At 36.8% G+C, this 24,839-nt stretch overlaps 1 protein-coding gene across 2 annotated transcripts in view; it reads left to right on the plus strand.

Moving 5' to 3' along the window:
* Positions 1 to 4,572: 4,572 nt before the first annotated feature.
* The window catches only part of mrc2 (mannose receptor, C type 2), a 32,190-nt gene continuing 11,923 nt past the window's right edge, over positions 4,573 to 24,839 (plus strand). For both annotated transcript variants that reach the window (XM_058768999.1, XM_058769000.1), the window contains exons 1-13: positions 4,573 to 4,964; positions 11,161 to 11,595; positions 16,029 to 16,202; positions 16,361 to 16,525; positions 16,704 to 16,817; positions 17,544 to 17,687; positions 17,976 to 18,167; positions 18,436 to 18,590; positions 19,581 to 19,685; positions 22,596 to 22,711; positions 22,827 to 22,975; positions 23,104 to 23,318; positions 24,574 to 24,716. In XM_058768999.1, the coding sequence (XP_058624982.1) occupies positions 4,844 to 4,964; positions 11,161 to 11,595; positions 16,029 to 16,202; positions 16,361 to 16,525; positions 16,704 to 16,817; positions 17,544 to 17,687; positions 17,976 to 18,167; positions 18,436 to 18,590; positions 19,581 to 19,685; positions 22,596 to 22,711; positions 22,827 to 22,975; positions 23,104 to 23,318; positions 24,574 to 24,716 (2,228 nt within the window). In that variant the 5' untranslated portion in view covers positions 4,573 to 4,843. The remainder of the gene's footprint in view (positions 4,965 to 11,160; positions 11,596 to 16,028; positions 16,203 to 16,360; positions 16,526 to 16,703; positions 16,818 to 17,543; positions 17,688 to 17,975; positions 18,168 to 18,435; positions 18,591 to 19,580; positions 19,686 to 22,595; positions 22,712 to 22,826; positions 22,976 to 23,103; positions 23,319 to 24,573; positions 24,717 to 24,839) is intronic.

Here is a 24,839-nt window from a genome sequence, read left to right on the forward strand (position 1 = left end):
CTTGCATGTGAAGAAACCAGATTTTTCAAGTTGATTATTAGACCTGATAAATTCACAACAGACTTATTGATAACTCCCTTGCTGTTTTTGAAATGCTGTCAAATGTGTGTAGAGCAGTGTTTTTTCCGTTGTTTGTCTCTCGTTCGTTCAGTGGGCGGGATGTACCTGCTTCTGACTTATCCAGGTTGCATCTCACCTCAGGGTATCTGTGTCTGTGTTTTCCTTCCAGCTCCTCAGCAAAGCTGGATTTGCAGTATTTATCAGTTGTACGCCAAGATGTGCAACTGTGCCCACTGCATGACCTTTGCAGAATGACTGCGCTGAAGTCAAATTCAATGTGAAACCTGCTGGAGAAATCTTGGAAAGGCAAGGCATTAGACTTGCAGTCTGTGGATTTCGGTGTTCGAGAAAGTGTGGATTTGTTAGTATGCAGTGCTCGGGAATGGGTTGTGAAATCTCTGAAACCCTATAATTTTCTATTCAATCAGAAACAGATAGTTTGGATGGATGCTGGATGAATCATTGACCTATTCAGTCTGAAGCAGAGCCAAATGCTTTTGGACCGTTTAAAAATGTTCAACAGCTGTTTGACTTCATGGTCAAAATCAATTACAGGGATTATAATTATTTTGAACCCGACTTCGTGAAGTCACTGAATCAGTAGTCACCCACAGTCTGCAAAGACCCTAATAACATGCGTTATATATGCAATTATTGCTTTATTCTTTTTTATTTAATTTTTACACAACTGTGTTACAAAAAAGAACTCTCATTTATATCTTAAGCAGACTTCCAGTCTCGGCAACTCACCATTTGGGGATTGTTTTGAACAAACATGTAGGCAAGCAGCAGCTAGAACCTGTGGTTGATTGCTTTACCAAAGCAGGCCTGTCTTAACTATTCCAACCAAACCAAACCACTCCACCCAATTATTTACTCTGGCCTAGTGATCTCATGCGCGATTACATTACAGAACCTGTCCTGGATTGCCAAGCAGTACAAGGAGTGTCAAAAACATCCACAGCTTGAGTCAAAGTATTCTCCTGTCATATCTCAGGCTGTCTCACAAAGTTTGTCCAACATAATTGTGTTTCTACTGGCAGTAAGTAAAGCTGTCACTGGGCATTATATTACTACCATTAAGTTACATATTAGTACCTAAAGTGTAATTATTAATTACATATTAGTACATTTTAAGAGGGTTCTGTGACAGCTTGGAGCAAAGACTAATGACTGAATGAATGTGGTCATGACTTTAATCCATTAGAGGAGCAAATCTTGAAAAACAATTTTTTTGGTGTGACATCTTTGATAAACTTTATATAACAATAACATTCATTTTGCATTAAAAGTAACATGTTTTTCTTTTCTTTTTTTTTGTGTCCGTTACATTTATTCATTTCGCTGATGCTTTTATCCAAAGTGAGAATATGAGGAAATCAAATATGAGGAACACAAAAAGGGATTCATCATATAAATACGAGAAGTGCTTGCTACAACAGGGAGTGGTCAAGGAAAAGTGAAACCGTAGAGAAGTGATTTGGTTTTTTTTAAAGTAGGATGCAGTCAAACAAGATTTGTTTTCAGCTGTCTCTTTAATATTGTCAGGGATTCAGCATTCTGGATGGGGTTGAGAAGATTATTCCACCAGCAAGGAACATATTACGAAAATGTTTTGGAAAAAGACGTGCTTGTGTGTGTGTGTGTGTACATACTGTTAGGGCCATATATTTGGACACTGACACAATTTTCATAATTTCAGCTCTGTATTCCACCAGAATAGAATTAAAATGAAACAATCAAGATGAAATTGAAATGCAGACTTTAAGCTTTAATTCAAGGGGTTGAACAAAAATATAACACAAAATTCTTAGGAATTACAACCATTTTTATAAAGAGACCCCCAATTAATGTAATCATGAATAAAATATTCATTTTTAATATTTTGTTGAGAATCCTTTGCAGGCACTGACTGCCTTTAGTCTGGAACTCATAGACATCACCAGAGACTGGGTTTCCTCCTTTGTGATGCTTTGCCAGGCCTTTACTGCAGCTGCCTTCAGTTGTTGTTTGTTTGTGGGTCTTTCTGCCTTTAGTTTTGTCTTCAGCAAGTGAAATACATGCTTAATCGGGTTGAAATCAGGAGACTGGTTTGGCCATTGCAAAATATTCCACTTTTTTACCTTCAAAAACTCCTGGGTTGCTTTTGCTGTATGTTTTGGGTCATCGTCTATTTGTGCTATGAAGCGCCACCCAATCAACTTTGCTCCATTTGCTTTGCTTCAGCTCATATTCATTATATAACTTAAACTTGAATATGTTTTGGTCAACAGCTAAAATAATAAAATAAATAATTTCATTAATTAATTAAAAACATTAATAATAATAATTAGTGCTGTCAAACGATTAATCGCGATTAATCGCATCCAAAATAAAAGTTTTTGTTTACATAATATATGTATGTGTACTGTGTATATTTATTATATATATACAGTGGGGCAAAAAAGTATTTAGTCAGCCACCAGTTGTGCAAGTTCTCCTACTTAAAAAGATGAGAGAGGCCTGTAATTTTCATCATAGGTATACCTCAACTATGAGAGACAAAATGAGAAAAAAAAATCCAGAAAATTACTTTGTAGGATTTTTAAAGAATTAATTGGTAAATTCCTCGGTAAAATAAGTATTTGGTCACCTACAAACAAGCAAGATTTCTGGCTCTCACAGACCTGTAACTTCTTCTTTAAGAGGCTCCTCTGTCCTCCACTCGTTACCTGTATTAATGGCATCTGTTTGAACTCGTTATCAGTATAAAAGACACCTGTCCACAACCTCAAACAGTCCAACTCCAAACTTCACCATGGCCAAGACCAAAGAGCTGTCAAAGGACACCAGAAACAAAATTGTAGACCTGCACCAGGCTGGGAAGACTGAATCTGCAATAGGTAAGCAGCTTGGTGTGAAGAAATCAACTGTGGGAGCAATTATTAGAAAATGGAAGACATACAAGACCACTGATAATCTCCTCGATCTGGGGCTCCACGCAAGATCTCACCCGTGGAGTCAAAATGATCACAAGAACTGAGAGCAAAAATCCCAGAACCACACGGGGGACCTAGTGAATGACCTGCAGAGAGCTGGGACCAAAGTAACAAAGGCCTCAAATCCTGCAGTGCCAGGCGTGTCCCCTGCTTAAGCCAGTACATGTCCGGCCCGTCTGAAGTTTGCTAGAGAGCATTTGGATGATCCAGAAGAGGATTGGGAGAATGTCATATGGTCAGATGAAACCAAAATAGAACTTTTTGGTAAAAACTCAAAGAATGCTGAGTTGCATCCAAAGAACACCATACCTACTGTGAAGCATGGGGTGGAAACATCATGCTTTGGGGCTGTTTTTCTGCAAAGGGACCAGGACGACTGATCCGTAAACGAAAGAATGAATGGGGCCATGTATCGTGAGATTTTGAGTGAAAACCTCCTTCCATCAGCAAGGGCATTGAAGATGAAACGTGGCTGGGTCTTTCAGCATGACAATGATCCCAAACACACCGCCTGGCAACGAAGGAGTGGCTTCAGAAGAAGCATTTCAAGGTCCTGGAGTGGCCTAGCCAGTCTCCAGATCTCAACCCCATCGAAAAGTTGAAAGTCCGTGTTGCCCAGCGACAGCCCCAAAACACTGCTCTAGAGGAGATCTGCATGGAGGAATGGGCCAAAATACCAGCAACAGTGTGTGAAAACCTTGTGAAGACTTACAGAAAACATTTGACCTCTGTCATTGCCAACAAAGGGTATATAACAAAGTATTGAGATGAAATTTTGTTATTGACCAAATACTTATTTTCCACCATAATTTGCAAATAAATTCTTTAAAAATCCTACAATGTGATTTTTCTGAATTTTTTTTTCTCATTTTGTCTCTCATAGTTGAGGTATACCTATGATGAAAATTACAGGCCTCTCTCATCTTTTTAAGTGGGAGAACTTGCACAATTGCTGGCTGACTAAATACTTTTTTGCCCCACTGTATAAACACATGCACGTATATATTTCAGAAAATATAAATTTTTATATATTAAATATTTATAATAGAAATGATATAAATATAGACATGCAAATATTTTCAAAATATATACTGTATGAGTGTGTATTTATATATACATAATAAAATAGGCCTATACACAGAGCACACGTATATTATGCAAACAAAAACTTATATGTCGGATGCGATTAATCGCGATTTAGTTTGACCTCCTGAGGTTAAGCACTTCCTTCCACTATCCATTTGTTTGACCATTTGGGTTTTAGGCCCTTGCCTAGATTGTAGGTATTTGTGGAGTGTCATATATGTGTATGAAAACTATTGGTCTGTAATACATTTTTTTGTGTTAGTCTAACCTTATGTGCTAACTTCAGAAAACATGCAGGGTATAATATTTACTTGATTTTGTCAGAGGAGCCTTTTAAGTAGGCTACGCTGTTTCTTTCCCCAAGTATAACAAACCAGTGCTGAAATATACACAAAGAATGAACAACGTCGGGTTCTCTTGCCTCAGAGCAAAGAGTTGCGAACTTCTAGTAAATTCTGAGTCCTGGACACTTATCCCGGGTATCGGGTAGTCATTCAAACTTAGGCTATTTCTCCGCCTTCTTCTGCTTCACTTTCCTGGGACGTGTGCAGTGAAAGTGAGCGGTCTGCCCCTCTCATTCACTCTGAACTCATCACAGTCCACGCACACAGCGACACTGACACTCTCAAAGCCTGTCTGTTCTTCACCGTTCCTGCTTCTCTCTCTGCGGGAAAGCGGGAAATCCTCCGTTTTTCTCTCCGTTTCACCTTTCCGCGGGCATGCATCAGCACGGTGGCGGGCACCGGGAGGGCTGTTGGAGTCGCGCGTGGATAAATGTTTGCAGATGCACTTTATATTTATTTCTACTATTAAGCCTGGAGCGGAGCACCGTGCACTCAGGTAGGAAACATTTACGCTTCATTATCACTTTTTTTCGTATGCCTTTTTCTGACTGCTTTGTTGTCATGATTATAGACGTGTTATGTGATTTAAAAATAATACTAATAATGTGAGGCTTGGTTTTATTTGGGGCGCTGTTGTGTTATGTTGGCTCTGGCTGCACTGATGTGAAGGAATGCCACGAAAGTCCAAACTCTGAGTGGAACCAGATGTGAGAAGAGAACGAGAGACCGGGGGAGGGGAGTGCGAGCGCTGGTGCTGGGGCTATTGATTCGTTCCAGTGACTCGGATCATTTGAATCGATTCACTGAGAGAACTCACTTTGTTGATACTTTCTGCAGGTTACGCCAGTAGGTGGCGACCTTTTGCGTGGTATTTTTGAGTCATTGAATGGTTTACTTGAATGATTCATTATAAACATGATGTTTTTAATGCGTGAAAGCTTTGTTAACTTACCTGGTATAAAAGATGAAACTCTGGTAAAAATGGTGTTTAAACAAAAGCGCAACAAAGCAAAGCCATTTGAAAATTTTCATCATTTTGCCAGCTGTGTCAGCTGCATACTTTCTTTCAACAAACTATAGAAACAGGTTCATTCCTTGGTTCGTTTTCTTAACAAACAAGAGTGTCTTTATCTGAAAGATTCATTCAGGAAACTCATTCACAGACGCAGCACCATCAGCACAGCTTTTATGTTTTATAGTGCAACTTGGTCGAAAGGGACGTTTTTCGTTATAAAGGCACAGTCGTTATGCTTGTTTGCAGAAGCATGTTCTAGGTTTCTCACTGCTCTGTTAACCTGTGTTCTCAAGCGCTTGATTCTCACCCCGTAAGCAGATGTGCCCTAAATATATCCAGTTACACAATAACGAGTCGCAGCTGAGGGCTGTCTACGTCTCGGTGGTCTTGTATAGTTTTTAGTGCTTCTCTCAACTTCACAGTCCAGCAGAGACCGGATAGGTTTTTGCACCTCTGTGTCAGGGACTGTCACAACCTTATTAAAAAGAAAAAAAGTTTTGAAGAACAGAGCAGTGTTGTTGAACAAGCTAAAAATACGTCACCAAAGACCTGACGCAAAATGCTGTAGTTGCAGTGTCACCTCAGGTCTTTTGAGTGTTTTGTTTAATCATAACAACAATCTACTGAATCAGTTTTCAATTTTGTATTAAATCTTTTTTAATTAAATATTTAAATGACTAAAAATTTGATATTTTCATCATCAAAATATTGTATTTCGATATTTAATATGTAATGCTCAATTTAGAATCTGGTTACCCAGTCTGTCATTATCTTTTTATTTTTCTATTAATTTTAATCAGCATGCACATTTTGGTAACATAGAAATTAAATAAAATTACAATTTAGCACCATTCTACTGATCATTCAATGCTTTAATTATATATTTAATATATAAGTGCTTTTTGGAAAATAATTAAGTAATTGTTTTAATATTTGGAATTTATTATTGTTGTAATATCATATTTTTTTGCATGTTTTTAGCTTTTTCTCTAGCTCTAGCTTTTTAAAAAAAATTTTTTTCAATTATTATCATTGATGATGATTTTTCAATTTTTTTGTGTTAAAAACATGCCAGTACAGTAAAAAAAACTGGGAGCAGACCCTTTTCTTATATCTGTTTCTGTCTCAGTTGGGGTTGGATCTCAGGTCACAGCTCTGGCTAGGTTAAGGGCTCAGTAACGGGAGCCGAGAAACAAATACCGGCCGGAATTTCCTGTTTGTTGGTCAATCTCAGTGTTTACAGAATATAAGGATCATCTATACAAAACCCTGACCTCTCTCTGCACCCTTCCTTTTGCTCCCTCACTGCTTCTTTTTTTCCTCCCTGTCTCCCAGCTGGTTTGTTACCTTCCTCCCCCTAACTCCATCTCTCTCTCATATCCCGTACTCATTACCCTCCTACAAAAAGGGGAAGGGAGAAACAAAAATACATCTGTCATAATAATAAACGTTTAGCTTTGGTTGCTTAGAATCAGGGTTCAGGAAAACCACATACCACCACATGACTAAGCTCACACACCCTTTCATGGAGTGGAGTCCCCCCCACCGAGCGCCTGTTTCTTCTGCCTTTTCCATTTTCTGGTATCCTTTGTATTTTTCATGGGGATTTACACCCCAAATTCCAAAGCCGTTGACTAGTTTCTAATATGTTGGCGATAGTAGATTTGAAAAACACAGAAGTGCACTCCTAAAAATAAAAGTTCTAAAAGGGGGTTTTGCAGTGATCCTATAGAACCATTTTGGTTCTTTAAAGAGTCTTTCAGTGAACAGCCTTTGAAGAATCTATATAACTTTTTTTTCTAAGAACCTTTTGTGCTCTGGAAAGGTTCTATGGATATTTAAAGTTCTTCATGGAACCATACGTCAAAAAAAAGAAGTTTTAAATAAGTTTTCTCTGTAAAATAGACAAATTAACTGATAAGTCCTGATAAATCAGTCATTCGTTTTGATTAAATAAGTATGTAAAATAAGTGTCCTCTGCATTCTCACAATTTTGTGTACATTTTATTTGGCACCAGTGCATTGTATTGTTTAAGTGTATATGTTAGCATTAAATCAGCCGCTCTGCACATAGGCTGTTAGAAAACCAATAGTAGTCAAACAACACTAATCAGAACATTGCTAATTGCTAAGATAACAGCAACTGGTTATTGCCTGGCTTGGAATATCATTAACGTAGCAATGGAGCTCTGAGTTGGTGTTAGTGTGGTTAACTGTTTCAGATGGCAAGTTGTGAATCAGGCGTGTTTTAGGCCCACTTTAAACCTTAAGACAACAATTAATTGGAGACATTCCACAGTCTCTGATGCAGATACAAATTTCGCCCACACTAGTTATATCAATGTCATCATCAGCATTATGTAACCAGTGATCGCAAAAACAATTCGTTTAGCTGCGCAGCCTCATCCGTGCCATGGTCTGTTCTCATCTCTACCATCTGGAAGAAGGTGGTTCAGGAGCATTCGTGCCAAAACCACAGGCTGAAAAAAGTTCCTTCCTGTAAGCTGTCGGCCTACTCAATAACTGTCCGGCAAGCTTCTAATGGATGGTATTCTTCCTCTCAGTGCTCTAACAGCACTTCAGACAAATCACCCGTAGCCATTCATTTCTCTTTAATCACACAACCACTGCTGATCTGAAGACACTTTACATTACAATCTGTCTAATATTTCTTATTTATCACAGCATGCTCTTTAATGCATTATTTACTGACATCCTACGGCAGTTGTCATGGGATTTGTTTCTGTTTTATGTTATGCAGTAGTTCTGGAAGTAAGTCGTCATTTAGCAGATGCTTTTATTCAAAGCAATGATTCCCTTGCAGCAACCTTGTTTTAAGTAACTTACGTTGCTGATGATGATAGCTCTTTGGGTTTTCTTTTTTATGAATATGTAGTTGTAAGTGTTTTTTTTGTTTTTTTTTCAGTTAATTAATTAATTTAATTAAAAATGAATTAATTGGGCTTATATATACTGTGTATATATATATATATATAGTTTCAGACAAAATCTGAAAATGTATTCCTGATCTGATCAAATGAAAAACTGACCTATTCATCAGAAGGTGAATCATAAATTATTAGACTGAAACACTGTCATTCATCTTTTTTGTTTTTATTGAAACGCCCGTAATTATTCATTTAAGTAAAGCCTTGATTTATAATGAAGGCATTAAGATGATGCTCATGAATTGCCTGAGCCTGCTTTGCCCTTTATCTGTCAGAAGTGGAGAGAAACTCTTTGATGTTTGTGTGAAGACGCATGTCTGTACCATCCTTCCTCCTGAAATATGTCTCCCCAGGGTCTTACCTCCACCAATTATATGACTCACTCAGATCACATGATGCCCTCAAATTCTTCTGGTGTTCTGCAGGAAGATGGAAAGACTTGTTTTAATCCCGGTTTGTCACGAATTGCGCGTCATTAATAAGTGGAATCAGAACCTCATGGAAAGAATTGTCCTAGTTACATTTGTTCACATTTTCAGTTCTTGCTATTTTACATCTCACTAGTTAAAAACTTGATCTTGGATTTTCCATGTTCTGTTGCCAGATCCAGGTAAAACTGAGCCACTGTGTATTTACCTTTACATAACACCGATTTACTTTATTTGACACTGTTACAGAAGTTCTTTTTGACAGCATGCTTACTTATGGAAATATATGTTTGAGCATTGATGTTCAGAAAGTCTCCCAGGGTCTCATTCAACTTTCTGTCTCTGTTTTGTTTTCAAAGAAGAGAAGGTCCTGTTTGTTTTTGGATTGATCCCATTTCCCTTTTCCCTGCTTGTTTGGAAACACAGCTGTGTTTCTCTCGGGTCTTTCTTCAGTTTTTTTCCCCTGTCTCTTTCTTTCTTTTGCTCTGATTTTCTTTCTGTCTGACGTTGTGGTTGTAACCTTGCATTCCCCCCTGCAGGAATGAGAGGGTGCACGAGAGAGTAAGATAAAGAGAGAGAAAGGCAGAATGCAAGTATAAAAAGAAACCAGACTGGTGTTTGGGAACGCTGCTGGGCTTGGCTCTTCTGCCTTCTGCTCGACTCTCCTCCTAGCCATGTCTTTTCCCTGTCCTTCTCTCTCTAAACAACATATACCTAGCCAAATACCAATATATGTATTTATTCTTACTGTACTGTGAGTATCTGGTAGCAGCTTTATGGTGTATGGTTCATTTTTTCTAAGAAAATAATCAACAGTACAAAAACAAAACAAATATTGCAAAATATGAGATTGAACTCAGTGACACTAGTAAATAAATTTTGACACCAGTAATTAACTTGACAACAAGGTAACGCAGCCTATTATGTTTGCAAACGGTCTACAAATCATCTGAACAGGTTAAACCAATACGTCATCCATTCAGATATCATCAATTTCAGTCATGTTAAAATCAAATTACTATAAATGATTATTCGTGAGTAGTTATTTATTGCTATATCTTATAGTAATAAAACATATGATTTTGATGCGACATTGCTTCGATATATTTACTCAGCAAGGATGCATTAAATTGATCAAAAGTGTGAATGGAGACATTTTTAATGTTAGAAAAAGCAATATAAGTTCTTTTGAACTTTATAATCATCAATGAATCATGAGAAAACTGATCATTGAAAATCCAACACTGATAATGAAAACTGCAGCAAATCAGCTTATTAGAATGATTTCTGAAGGATCATGTGACACTCAAGACTGCAGTAATGATGCTGAAAATTCAACTTTTCATCACATGAATAAATTACATTTGAAAATATATTCAAATAGAAAACAGTTCTTTTAAGTTGTAACAATAATTCACAATATTACTGTTTTACTGTATTTTGGCATTTTGATAATAAATTGCAGCCTTGACGAGCATAAGAGAATTCTTTAAAATAAATAAATATATAATGTGTATATGTATCTAGAGGACATAGATTCAGAAGACCACCACAAGTCACTGATGGGTGCAGTTATGATGAAACCGGGATAAATGTGTGTGCTCACACAAAAGAGGAATATTGCCAATGTCTGCATTCTCCCAGAGCAATTTCTGTTTTGTTTTTGTAAATTACTATCTATTTGCAGTCAGACATATGATGTGTTCCAAAACCAAAGCATGCAGAGATAAAAAAAAAAAAAAACAGATGAAATGTTCCAATTGCAGGACATATTATACCATAGAGAGCAGCCATTATGAAAGCCACACATACAGAATATGATTACATGAAACTGCAGATTTCCCTCAAACAATTGCTTTTCACCTGTAATGAAATCACTGTTTTACAACTGAGGCAAGTCAAAGCACATACAAACATTTTGTGGGATTGTTTGAACAGGATTTGTGCTTTGCTTGTGTTGGATAAGAACTGCTTGTTTTTGTTGAACATATGAGTCGGTGAAAGAGAATCAGAAGGGGTTTGCTGCAGTAATAATGTATTACGAAAATAGCTGTGAGTCAAAAACAGTTTTGGTCACATGACATTGAGAGTTTGACGGAAATTGTCTCTGTAGGATCAGTCATTTGGTTTAATGGTGTGTAAAATCATTACAAACCTTTGTAAATGTCTTGGCTGGAATCAAACATTAATGATCTTTCCATATTTACGATTTCAGGGATATCAGATTTCTCTTGTACAGGATGTCAGTGTCAGATAAATAACTTCTCTCTCTCTCTCTCTCTCTCTCTCTTTCTGCAACAGCACATACGGATGAATCGGACACTTTCGCGTTTTTCCACGAGGGAGCGCAGGGCTGCCTGGGGGTACGAGATCACATGCTCTACCTCTCTTCTTCCTGCACGGGTGACGCCCAGCTGTGGAAATGGGTGACCAGGGGGCGGCTCTTCAACATTGGCTCCTCCCTCTGCCTGGGCATCACCACGGGCAACATGAGCACATTTGGCGAGAAGTCACCACTGGGCGTGTTTCGGTGCGACTACGAGCCTCCACGAGTGCGCTGGACCTGGAGCTGCAGCAAGTTCTTGGAGATACTTGAAAATTACTTACCCTCCCCTAAATTACTCCTCAACACCGGCAATGTCTCGACTGCCAGCTCCCCGCCTGCAAGATCCCCCTCCCAAAAGTCTCTGTGGCGAGTCTATGACAATCAAGATCTTTGCGCCAAGTCATACCGAGGTCAGCACATTAAAAGTTGTTGTTTCTTACACAATATCAGTAATTTGCATGTCCACACTAAAGGAAATTGCATCCAGTCAGCATTTATTTGATGATTAATATACATTACTTTTCAAAAGTTTGGGGTTGGTAAGATTTTTTTAATGTTTTTGAAAAAGAAGTCTTGTATGCTGCTCACCAAAGCTGCATTATTTTATCATAATACAGCAAAAACAGTGTTTGTTGAAAACAGTTGTGCTGCTTAATATTTCTGTGGAAACCGTGATGCATTTATTTTAGGATTCCATGATGGCAAGAAAGTTCAAAAGAGCGGCATTTATTTAAAATAGAAATATTTTGTAACATTATTATGTCTTTAATGTCTCTTGTGATCAATTTAATGAGTCTTTGCTGAATAAAGAGTAAGCAACATCGATCTCAACTAAAAAACAAGTAGAAGCATATTAGAGATGCAAAGTCGGCAACACCAAAGCTCCAAAGGTATCAAAGAAATTTATTTTTAAAAATTTGCATAGTGTGTTATGTTTCGAGCACGCAGGCTCTTCATCAGCCTCTTTGCTGAATAAAAGCATTGATTTTTTTAAAAAAGAAAAAAGAAAACAAAAGAACAACAAACTTTTGAAGGGTAGAGTACAGCTATGTGGACCAATAAGATCCAATAAGAAAATGTCTTGTTTTTGTTTTCAGTGTTATTGAAAATAGTGGAAAGAAAAAATGAGTAAAGGGTCAAGAAAAGATTGTTTTAAAAAAAAAAGAAAAGAAACAAAGGGCGAGGAAGGTAGTCCGGACAGAGTAAAGGATGCTTAAACTAGGCCACATGTCTTTTGGACCTCAGTGATATTTAGTTTTTCGCGAGTGGATGTTTTTTGCCAAGGGCAACTAAATTTGTCCTGATTGGCTACTCACCAAAAAAAGAAGCCAATTAAAAAGTCTGGCCAGTGTTTGTATACAGTGCTGAGGCCCAGTCGTCTCTCAGTCTCAGTCCCATCAGACAAGCTGTCTACTCATAGTGACTAATTTAGTTCTGAAATCACAGCCATTCATTGCTCCAAAGTAGTTCATTTGCGGTTTAGTAAGATCACAATGACTGAGGATTTTTTGTAATGCTCCGGAAGTTCTTTCAGATGGACTAGGTTTCATTTATTTTAGGTCATAACATCACTGATGTACATTGTGGTTTTATAGAAGACTAAGATTTTTTCAAATTTCATGACGTTTGGTTATGTTAACAATTCTTTAATGTTTGCATTCGTCTGCACATGTTGATGGAGCAATGTACAAAAATACTCTTGAGAGTGTTTCCTGCACTGTTATTTAGCAGGTGTGCTTTGATGGGTTAAGGCTAGAGGGGATACGTATGGCGCTACTGGGCATGCGCACATCAATACAGCGTAATTTTTGTCACACTGTACAACAATAATTTCTATTTTTTCATTCTTGTAAGGGGTAGGTGTAGACGTTAATAAAACACAATCTAATAGGTAGAAAATTAATTTCGGTCGGAGCTGTATCCCTTCTAGCCATAACCGCTTTGATGCTACTGAATGCTAGATGCAAGTGATGTTTCGGCTCGGTGGTGAGATTGCATTACATGTGATGGGATACTGGGTGCCACAAAATAATACAAAAAGACAATAATACCAAGACAATAAATTGACATATCTGTCTATAACATTGTCTTCGCTGGTTGCACGCAAAAACAAGCATACAGCAAGACCACTGTAGTCCGATTCATTAACCAATGACTCTTATGAGACAATTCTTTTGAATGAATCCTTCTCCACCTCATGAGTTATCGGTTATGTGTACTTAAAACTTGAGTCTTAAAGGGTTAGTTTACCCAAAAATGAAAATTTTGTCATTAATTACTCACCCTCATGTCGTTCCAAACCTGTAAGACCTTCATTCATCTTTGGAACACAAATTAAGATATTTTTGATGAAATCTGAGAGATGAAAATCTCTGACCCTCCATAGACTGCAAGGGAACCAAGGTCTTCCGAGTTTGGAACGGCATGAGGGTGAGTAATTAATGACAAAATTTTCATTTTTGGGTGAACTATCCTATTAAATCAGTATTTAAACTAACTGGTTGTTTATATGACTGAATAGTGAATAGTTATACACATTCAGATACACATTTAGCACAGAATGATACTTTAAAAATACTATTATATTAAATCTATATACAAATTCAGAACAGTATTTAGATGCTTTAAAATATTTTCTTCATCACTGAATGTAACGAATATTGTTATATTTTAAATATTTTACATTCAGAAGAGAATTTAGTTAGAATAAAATTACATTTTAATTAAAAAGATTATTATATTAAATGAAGAGAACAATATTTAAAAAATATTGTATTAAAATATTTTACTGAAAATTATTTTTATAGCATTTTTGTTTAGTATACATAATTATTGGGGCCTTAAAACGAACTAGCAGAAATTTTCAATGGATTCGTTAAGGAACCAGAATCATTAAGTGGAATGGCAATTTACTTGAAACCAAAACTGTTTCAGAAGCAGACGCTCCACAGAAAATATTCCTCCCCTCTCTTTCCTCTCACCTCTGTGTTTCGTGGTCTCAGTGAGCATCGCTTCTGGAGAGTTCCTGACAGAAAGTTGCCACTGATGTGTGCCAACACAGAGCTGTTTTTATGCTTTTGTGTGTGTGTGTTTGTGTGTGTGTGTGTGCGTGTGTGTGTTTGCGTATACAAGAATGAAACTGCGTAAGTTCTGAAGTTCAGCCGAGAGTGAAGTTTTTGGATGTGTGTATGTGTCCTACTTTTCCACAGCTCTGAACTACAGCAGCAGCAGAACTGTAACACAGCTACACACCCTCTCTTCAGTCTGACATGTGCTCTCTGTATTTCCTATATAGTTATCTCTCTTTTTGTCTTTGTATACCCCCCCCCCCCACGTTTTCTTTCTTTGTAGACTGAGAGCTAATCTGTACAGTCAGACAGAATGCCCAGGGGTTTCTATAGTAACAGCTGCATTCCAACCGAGGGGCAATTGAGAGGAAGAAAGTGAGAAAATGCAAAGAGGGAAGGAGAGAGGAGGGGTAACAGAGTTCAGGAAGAGAGGCAGAAGTTTCACAAAGACATGAACTGACTATCAATTATCATATATTCCACTGCATCTATCTATCTATCTATCTATCTATCTATCTATCTATCTATCTATCTATCTATCTATCTATCTATCTATCTATCTATCTATCTATCTATCTATCTATCTATCTATCTGTCTGTCTGTCTGTCTGTCTGTCTGTCTGTCTGTCTGTCTGTCTGTCTGTCTGTCTGTCTATCTGTCATCTGTCTGTCTGTCTGTCTGTCTGTCTGTCTGTCTGTCTGTCTGTCTGTCTGTCCGTCCGTCCGTCTTTGTGCCTGTCTATTGGTTGTTTGTTTGTTCTATTTATTGTTCTGTCTTTATATCTATTTTTCTGTCTGTCTATCTACTGTTGTTCATTCTGCTTATCCATTGTTCTATCTGTCTGTTTGTCTGTCTTTTCTGTCCTTCTGTCTATCCATCTGTAAAATGAAAATCAATGTTTCTGTCTAATGACTATATCCATGTTTTTTCTTGGGTAGCATGACAATGCACAACTGAAGTGGTTTTAGAAGCTATTTTAACACAGTTATGTCCGGCCGCACAGTCTGACCAAATGAAAAGAAGTTTTCACCCATACAGTAACTGCCAGGTTTACATTGTTACCTCTGAGATAACTGCTTTATGGTGGAATGTACTGTCGATACTAAAACTCGCATAAAAGAAGTTGACAGCAATAAAATGTATCTGTTAATCGGTTATGTCCTTAGGGTTAGGGTTAAAATGCTCCCTCTCCTACATTTACATTTGTGACCCTGGACCACAAAACCAGTCTTAAGTCGCTGGGGTATATTTGTAGCAATAGCCAAAAATGCATTGTATGGGTCAAAATTGTCGATTTTTCTTTTATGCCAAAAATCATTAGGATATTAAGTAAATATTATGTTATATTATGTTCCACAAAGATATTTTGTAAATTTATTTACGTAAATGTATCAAAACTTCATTTTGATTAGTAATATGCATTGCTAAGAACTTCATTTGGACAACTTTAAAGGCGATTTTCTCAATATTTAGATTTTTTTGCACCCTCAGATTCCAGATTTTCAAATAGTTGTATCTCGGCCAAATATTGTCAGATCCTAACAAACCATACATCAATGGAAAGCTTATGTATTCAGATGATGTATAAATCTCAATTTCTGAAAATTGACACTTAAGACTGATTTTGTCGTCCAGGGTCACATTTATTAATTTGGCTGATGTTTGTATCCATGTGAAAACTATGTATTTATCATTATCTGCCTTCCCTGATAATCATGAATTCCTTCTAGAAGTTAGTGATCTTATATGTTTCTCTGTCTCTTCTTCTCCATAGAAATCTACACCATCCAAGGAAACTCTCACGGCAGCCCATGCTACTTCCCCTTCCTGTACGATGGCCAGTGGTTCCACAGTTGCACCAGTGTGGGCAGGGAGGATGGCTTTCACTGGTGTGCCACTACTCATGATTACGGAAAGGACCAGCGCTGGGGCTTCTGCCCAGTGAAGAGTGAGTGAATCCATCTGATGCTGCTCACGTCACTCATAGAGCTGACCTGTTAAATTCAGAACGTTCTTTCACTGTCTGGAAGCTGGAATGTGAGACTACTGTACATCATAGAGCACATCTTCCAGCTCACTAAAATGCATCTCTCTCTCTTTCCAAAGGTACTGACTGTGAGACGTTTTGGGACATAAACCCTTTGATGGATAACTGTTACCAGTTTAACTTTCAGGCCACGCTGTCCTGGAGTGAAGCACGGACCAGCTGCCAACAGCAGGGAGCGGATCTGCTCAGCATCACTAAAGTAGAGGAACAAATCTTTATCAACGGTGAGAGATGGAGGCATATAAACATGGTTATATTCATTACTTTAAAAATGATTTGTTTTGCAAAGGGATTAAAATGAAAGGATTCTGGTAATTGCAGAACAAACAAGGCAGAAATTGCTGCTCTCATTTTTGTTTAAAGCTCAGTGGAATGTGTTTATGAAGTGTGTGTGTACTGTAGGTTTGCTAACTGGGTACAGCGCCACTCTGTGGATGGGCCTCAATGATTTAGATCTCAATGGAGGCTGGCAGTGGGCTGACTCCGCCCCTCTCAAATATCTAAACTGGGAAACAGGTAAGGCCACACCCCTTACAGCCACACCCTCATGTATCCGCCCTCACTTGGACATTGGATCAGTATATATTAGAAAAATTTGAAAAAGACTCGAAAACTTTAGCAATTTTATAACCTTTAGCTAACTTTACGCTTCAGCTATTAAAAGCTGAATAATTAATTCTGGACAATTGGAGCATTCGATATTTTAGTATAATGACAGCTGTTTAAGTTTAATCTTCATAACTCTGGTAGTTTTATGTGTCTTTTAGCTCTTCATAATTTCTTCTCACATACGGCAATTAAATTATTTAAACTGAATCAATGTCCTGCCTTTTTTTATCATTAATTCATGTCCATTTATTTATTTATTTTACACTACTGTTCAAAATTTTTGGGTTAGTAAGATTCTTTTTACTTTTAATCAGAAAACATAAATTAAATTGCTTAAAAGTCCCATTCATTTATAATGTTACAAAAGTCATGATTTCAAAAAATATTAATCAGCACAGCTGTTATCAACAGTGATGAAAGTAAAAAATCTTGAGCATGAAGTCAGTATATTAGAATAATTTCTGAAGGATCAAACGATAAACCAGTAATGACTAGCTGACTGTATATTTTTTCTTACATATAAAACAGTATTTTACATTAAGACTTTTTCTACATTTGTGTTCTTAGAGCTCATTTGCATTAGGAAGGATGTATTTTTATCTGATTTATCTCACGGATGTGTGTGTGTTGTAGAAATGCCAAGCTATGACGATGAGGAAAACTGTGGAGTGATCAGTACCGATGCTCAGGGTCGCTGGCACAACCGGGACTGTTCAGTGGCTCTGCCTTACATTTGCAAGAAACGACCCAACGCCACACTCGACCCCTTCACCACAGGTATGTGTGCAGTGTGTGTGTGTGTGCGAACATTTTTGGCTTGTGGTTCACATATAAATGTACAGAGCAATGTTACCGCTGCTTACACTTATACTTTAAATGATTAAATATGACTTGATTTATTTCAGAGGTAAACCTTGTCTGGCCCAGCCATGCAATTTGAGTATCTTTCCCCAAAATGGCATGTTTTTCAGCAAGCCGAGAAGTGTTTAGCTTTTAGATTCTGCTGATGTACCTGAAAGTCTAGTTTGGTCTTGAGGATCTCACCTGTGTCTGTGTTTGAAACAGACTCCTGGGCAGATGACGGGCGGTACCAGTGTGATGTAGGCTGGCAAAACTTCCAGGCGGGCTGCTATAGGTTGAACTCAGACAACCTGGACTGGAGCTCCGCCCACAAAATGTGTCAAAAGATGGAGGCTAACCTCGTTAGCATCCACACCCTCCCAGAGCTTGAATTCATCACTAAGCATATGAAGAAAGGTATACACACATGTAAATAAATGCCTATTCATAAATGTACAGAAACACGTTTGCTTTATCAGCATCTTTGTCTTTCCAGTAAAAACAGAAACTCCTTTTTCTTTTTCTTGAGCATAAACCTCATTCAATTTTATAAATAACACAATTTGCCAGTGGGGTAAAAGTAAACTTAATTCAAGATATAGTCTCTGGCAACAAGTCTTAATGTTTTATATCATTTGGCAAAATGTCTGCGATGTTTCAGACTCTCTATTTTCCTGTCTTTTAGATATAGAGGAGTTATGGATTGGCCTACATGATACAGCTATGCAGATGAATTTTGAATGGACGGATCGCACTCCAGTCATCTTCACTTACTGGCATCCATTTGAACCCAACAATTTTCGAAATGTAAATGAGGATTGTGTCACCATCTGGGGGCCTGTGAGTATATATAAATATAATTATATATATAGTTCAAAAGTTTGGGATCAGTAAGCTTTTTTCTTTTTAATAGCACACATTTGATTTGCGATATCATTCATTTACATTTATGCATTTAGCAGACACTTTTATTCAAAGGAAAGAACACAAGATGAACAAAAGCAATTTGTTAAGGAGCCAAAAAATACAGTTTTTTTGACAGCTAGTTTGGGAAACAAGCTATAGAAGAGGAGAAATGCAAAATAAATTTTTTCATAAATGTATATATTTATTCACATTAAATTGATTGAAAATGATAGTAAAACATTTATAATTTTACCAAAGATTTCTATTTGAAATAAATTCTGTTCTTTTAAACTTTCTATTCATCAAAGAATCCTGAAATTAATGTATCATGCCTTCAGCAAACATTTTAAGCAGCACAACTGTTTTCAACATTGATAATAATAAGACACGTTTCTTAAGCAGCAAATCAGCATATTAGAATGATTTCTGAAGGATAATACGTCACTGAAGACTTTAGTAATGGCTGCTGAAAATTCAACTTTGCCATCACAGGAATAAATTACATTCAGAAATTGATTAAAATAGAAAACGGTTGTTTTAAACTGTAATAATATTTGACATAAACGCAGACTTAAGATATGCATAGGTGATTTTAGAATATTCAAATCCCAAATTTTAAACGATAGAATGATCCTGTCAAGAAAATAGCGCAAAAAATACATTTTAAAAAACAAATCATGACAAAAGTATAATTTTAGGGTGAAATAGCCAGAACTGGTTTTGAGAGGTTTTGTGAGGATTGAGTTAAAGGTACAGTGAGTTAATGCCGAGTGTGTTTTGTAGCAAACCTTATCCCTTTTCAACTCTCAGAATGAATCTGCTTTTCTTTATACTTGTAATTAAGACAGTGATCCTAAAAGTCTAAATTTATGGCAGCTTCATAATGATAACCCCTCATTACACAGTATGTGTGTGTGTTTGTAGGAGGGCCGCTGGAACGATAGCCCATGTAATTACTCGCTGCCCTCGATCTGTAAGAAACCAGCACAGAAGGCTGACGACCGGCTAGAGGACCACGGCTGCAAACGGGTAAATCACTCTGGTTTTTCACTCTGTTGCCTTTCTCCTTATGCTTCTCATTCATCTTTGTCATTCTTCCTTTTTCATTAGTTTTAATCCTCTAATTACCCTTTCTTGTTTTGTTCTCTGCAGCTCCTGCAGTTTTCTGTTTGTTACTTCTGTTTAGCTGGATTTCTCCCCCCTACATACTTTCTGTTGCTCTCTTTCTCTCGGCATAAAGACTCTATTCACAGTCGCTGCTGTGTCATGCTGTTAAAACTCCAGATGTGGTCAGTAGACCCAGACCTGCCACAAGCATACAGTAAACAGAGAAGTCTGACTCACGCACACTAGTCTTCATAACTCGTAACTGTTTGCTCACCGAGGACGAAAAGTTTGAGGTCATGGACCAAGTTACTCTAGCAAGCACACAGAAACAAAATATGCATACATTGGCTACATTTCATTCTCATTGCCTTAAGTCTGTCATCCCTCCACCCAATTCATCCAGATCTACAGCAGCTCTACATGAAACCGTCTTTGTTTTAAATGAGTGTTGCTGTTAACTTGCTGTGACCCTGGTAATATGCATCTGTGAAATAAGAGCTGTGACCCTGGATGCCATCGCCTAGGTCAGAGTTCAGAGGTTACTAGCGGATACCCTAAAGCTTAAAGACAGTTTGTTTGACTAAGTTACTTTTTTCCCCAAAAAGAAAACTCGCCTCACCTATGCAAAACCAGGGTGCTTTGGGTTTCCAGGTTGTAAAGGTGTTCTGATTTCTGATTTGATGAGTTCTAATGTTTTAGCTTGTTGCTTGGGTGGTTGCTATGTGGTGTTTTGCTTCAGAGATAAGATTAATTTAGGTCTATGCTGTTTTTTCCCCCTGTGTATTATAGACCACCAGGCAAAAATAAATAAATAAAATAAAATAAAAAATTAAGTCCTATATAACTCAAAGAAGGAATAGCACACGTTTCTTCCATAAGCAACACAATTTGATAAGTTATGTGTCCAAATTGAATATTTAGGGTTGGGGGTTGTTTTAATCAAATGAGAGAGAGTAAAAATAGTGAAAGAATAAACAGTAAAAGTAATACATGCCTCATCAACTTCATACAAGTTCTTTTCAAATACTTTATATAAATTATTTAAATTTTTCTTCTTCACAATTTTCTGTCAGTTAATTTAGCCCCATTTGAACTTCATTTTGTAGTTTGTTTCAGCAGTTTTTGACTTACACTGTAAAAAAAAAAAGAAAAAGTTGAGCCAACTTAAAATTTTAAGGCAACCAGCTTCAGCAGATTTTTGAGTTTGCTCAACTTTTTCTCAAATGTTTGTTGTATAAACTTAAAACGACAAGTTGAGAAAACTCAAAAATCTGCTGAAGCTGGTTGCCTTCAAATTTTAAGTTGGCTCAACTTTTTTTTTTTTTACAGTGTAGAATGTTCAGTACTTAAGTGGCATCAAACTCATTAACATAATATTTGCATACTGAATTGTGATTGTATTTATTTATTTTTTGTTAAACTGATTTATTTACACCACCATTCAAAGTTTGGGGTCAGTAAGATTTTTAATACTTTTAAGTTAATATTTCTATTCTGCAAGTATGCATTCATTTCATCAATAGACACAGTATATATATAAATAAATACAGTGTAAATTTATGAAAGATTTATTTAAAATAAATGCTGTTCTTTCTTCATCAAAGAATTCTGAACAAAATCACACTTTCAACAAAGCTATTAATTAGCACAATACTAGAAAAATCAGCGTATTAGCATGATTTCTGAAAGATCACATGACACTGAAGACTGGAGTAATGATGCTGAAAATTCAGCTTTACTATCACAGGAATAAACTACATTTTAAAATATATTCAAATAGAAATCAGTTATTTTAAATTGTAATACTATTTCAAAATATTACTGTTTTTACTGTAGTTTTGATCAAATAAATAGACTTCAAAAACATGAAAAAACAACAAACTTTCAAACGGTGATGTAGATAAAATAAGCTTAATTGTCAAGAAAATATTACAAAAAATAATAATGACAAAAGTATAATTTTATGAAATAGCCAGACATGTTCTTAAGAGGTTTTGTGGGATTCACGCATGAGTCAGTGTTAAGTGTTAATGCCGAGTGGATTTTTTTCAGCAGACTTTATCCCTGTAGAACTGTCAGAATCATGTTAAAAACCTTTGAACGATACTTGCATATTATTATTAATCTCGCCCCTCTTTTTTCTGGTCTTTGGATTTGCAAATTACAATAATTTTGTAAAGCATTAACACTATTCTTTTGCTGTGTTGTAGCCCTTTCTGCAAATTAAAATCTAGTTTTAACAATCTAATCTTTAATCTTTTTTGGAACAGACTGCTAAATTTGGAGTCATAGTGAGTTTATCATTGTCAGACAATGAGAGAACACATCTGACTCTCTGTAATGTCTTAAACAGTAGAGCAGACAGCCGGCAGACAGGTCAAGTTACTGCCTCTTGCCTAGTGCTGACGTGGAATTTAGATACATTCCTTAAAATGTGGGTGTCCGTGTGTGAATGCATGCATGTGTGTGCATGTTTTGTGCCTGTAAATTTAATTGTTTTGCCATTGGTCTAATTTATATAGGTTATGCATATAGGGAAATTCACCTACTTACAGAACCAGTTTTTAGACCAGCTTGAATTCCTAGCTAGTCCAGATTGGTTTATGCTGGTGTTCATGCATTTAATAAGAAAATGTAAGTAAATAAGTAAATAAATAAAATTTCAAATGAATTTCCAGATGCTTTACAGTTGTCACTGTACATTTAACATTTAGAAAAAATTAACTAGTCTAAAAATATATTCTGAACTGTTCAGAAACCTTTACCAATGCATTATTTTTCATGCATTATAACACAGCACACTTTCTCTCTCCCTCTGGTGAATCTCCTCAGGGTTGGAGATGGCACAGTCCTTCCTGCTTCAAGGTTGGAGAAGAATCTCTAACCTTTAATGATGCAAAAGGAATGTGCGCTAGCAACAATGCCACACTCGTCATTATTAATAACAGGTACTGGACACAAGCCTAGCAACATGGACTGGATTTGTATTCAGCATGTAATGCTCTTTCCCGAAATCGATGAATTATGAAGTAACTTATGAGGTGCATATGTGCGTGTTTCCAGGTTTGAGCAGGCCTTTGTGAGCAGCCTGGTGTTTGGACGATCTGCCGATCAGTTCTGGCTCGGCTTGTATAATGAGAACAGCACCGGCACGTTTCGCTGGATAACGGGAGAGGAGCTCACATTCACCAACTGGAACAGAGACCAGCCAGGTACAGAAACACACACGAGCGTGTGTGCACCTGAATAATTTGTTTCTGTTTATCATTCCTTTTATCATTTGGTGCTAATCCAGAAAAATGCTGAGGATGAACCTGCCTTTTGTCTTGTGGTGTTGCAGCACAGATAAAGGGAGGTTGTGTGGTGATGGTGGCGGGGCAGGCCATGGGTCTGTGGGAGGTGAAGGACTGCGCCAGTGTCCGCTCCAAATACATTTGCAAACAGAACCAGGACTCTTTCATCCCCGGCCCCCCTGTTCCTCAGCCCACGCCCTCTCTAACAGGAGCATGCCCATCGGGATGGAAAAGCACCAATAAGTTCCGCTACTGCTACAAGGTGTGTTTGTCATTGTGCGCCATTCAAAATTGAAATGCTTTCTAAATTACAATTTGAGTTGAATTTGCAGAACAATAACCTTAAATGTAATAAATATCATTGCAAAATGTAAATCATATTATTAACCAGCTCTATGTATAAAGTTGAATATATATATTATATCCAGATTTATACGCATACATAGAGTAACACCCAGCTCTTTAAAATTAAGTTAGGTATATATTATTTATATTATATCCAACTTTATTCACAGTATACTCACATAGAGCGATAAATACTATTCTATATAGCAAATTTTAAGTTCTTGATTGCTTGTATCATTGCAAAATGTAAACTATATTATCACCCAGCTCCAATCTGCTAAATGGGACTATAAGACATGAAGATATTATAAAAATTAACAACATGACTTTCTGTATTAACAATTCTAACATTTATGATTAAACATGGTGGAAATTTCACCTATAGATTCATATATTATATTTTTATTCAGTTAACATTTATTTTTTAAAACTGGTAAAAGATAATTTGATAATCATTTTCGCAGATGGCTCTAGTTTAACAGTTCTGCTCAAAAGTTTGCATACCCCTTGCAGAATCTATGAAAATGTTAATAATTTGAACAAAATAAGATGGCATTTTATTTTTTATTTAGTACTGTCATGAATAAGCTACTTCACGTAACAGATGTTTACATAAAGTCCAAAAAACAAAATAATTGCTGAATGTTGTATGATGGTTGTTCATGAGAAAAAGGCCCTGCACATTCATTGGTTTTCCAGCATCTTTTGCATATTTGACTCCTTTCCAGCTGTGGTTGGAAATTTTGAGATCCATCTTTTCACACCGAGGACAATTGAGCGATTCGTACACAACTATTACAAAAGCTGCAAACATTCACTGATGTTCAAGAAGGCAAATGATGCTTTAAAATCTATTTTTTCTTTGATGACTGTATACATTTTTTTTTGACAGTAATAAAATCGATTTTACATGTCAGGGGGTAAAAAAGTCATAATTAATGATTGCAATTTCATCATAAAATTAATAATTACAAAAAAAATGTCATTTACAATTCAGTAAATTCTTCTTCTTGCCATATCATTTCAAATCCAGTTCAGCATCTTGTGAGTACACGTGTCCATTCAATTCAAGAAGTGAGCAAATTATTACATTTTGGCCAGTGCTTGTGTGGCATCTGTGTATTTGTCTGTATTGGGATGTGTGTGGTCCGCTCATCGCTGTGCTTTTGTAGGTCTTTCATGCAGGTGCACTGGAGAAGAGACTGACTTGGATTCAAGCTCACAAGTTCTGCCAGAAACATGGAGCTCATCTCGCCAGCTTCAGCACGCCAGAGGAAGAGACCTATGTCTTCCAGATCCTCCATGAGGCCTTCGGGTAAGAGTCTAAAATCCAGCCCTAAAGCAACACTGTGTGTGTTTGCAATGTTTGAAGGTGTGATTTGTGTGAGAATGAATAAAATTTCCTTTATTTATCAGTTTTTACAATAGGTAATACCCC

The sequence above is a fragment of the Onychostoma macrolepis genome, chromosome 03 (genome assembly GCF_012432095.1).
Source record: "Onychostoma macrolepis isolate SWU-2019 chromosome 03, ASM1243209v1, whole genome shotgun sequence".
NCBI lineage: Eukaryota > Metazoa > Chordata > Actinopteri > Cypriniformes > Cyprinidae > Onychostoma > Onychostoma macrolepis.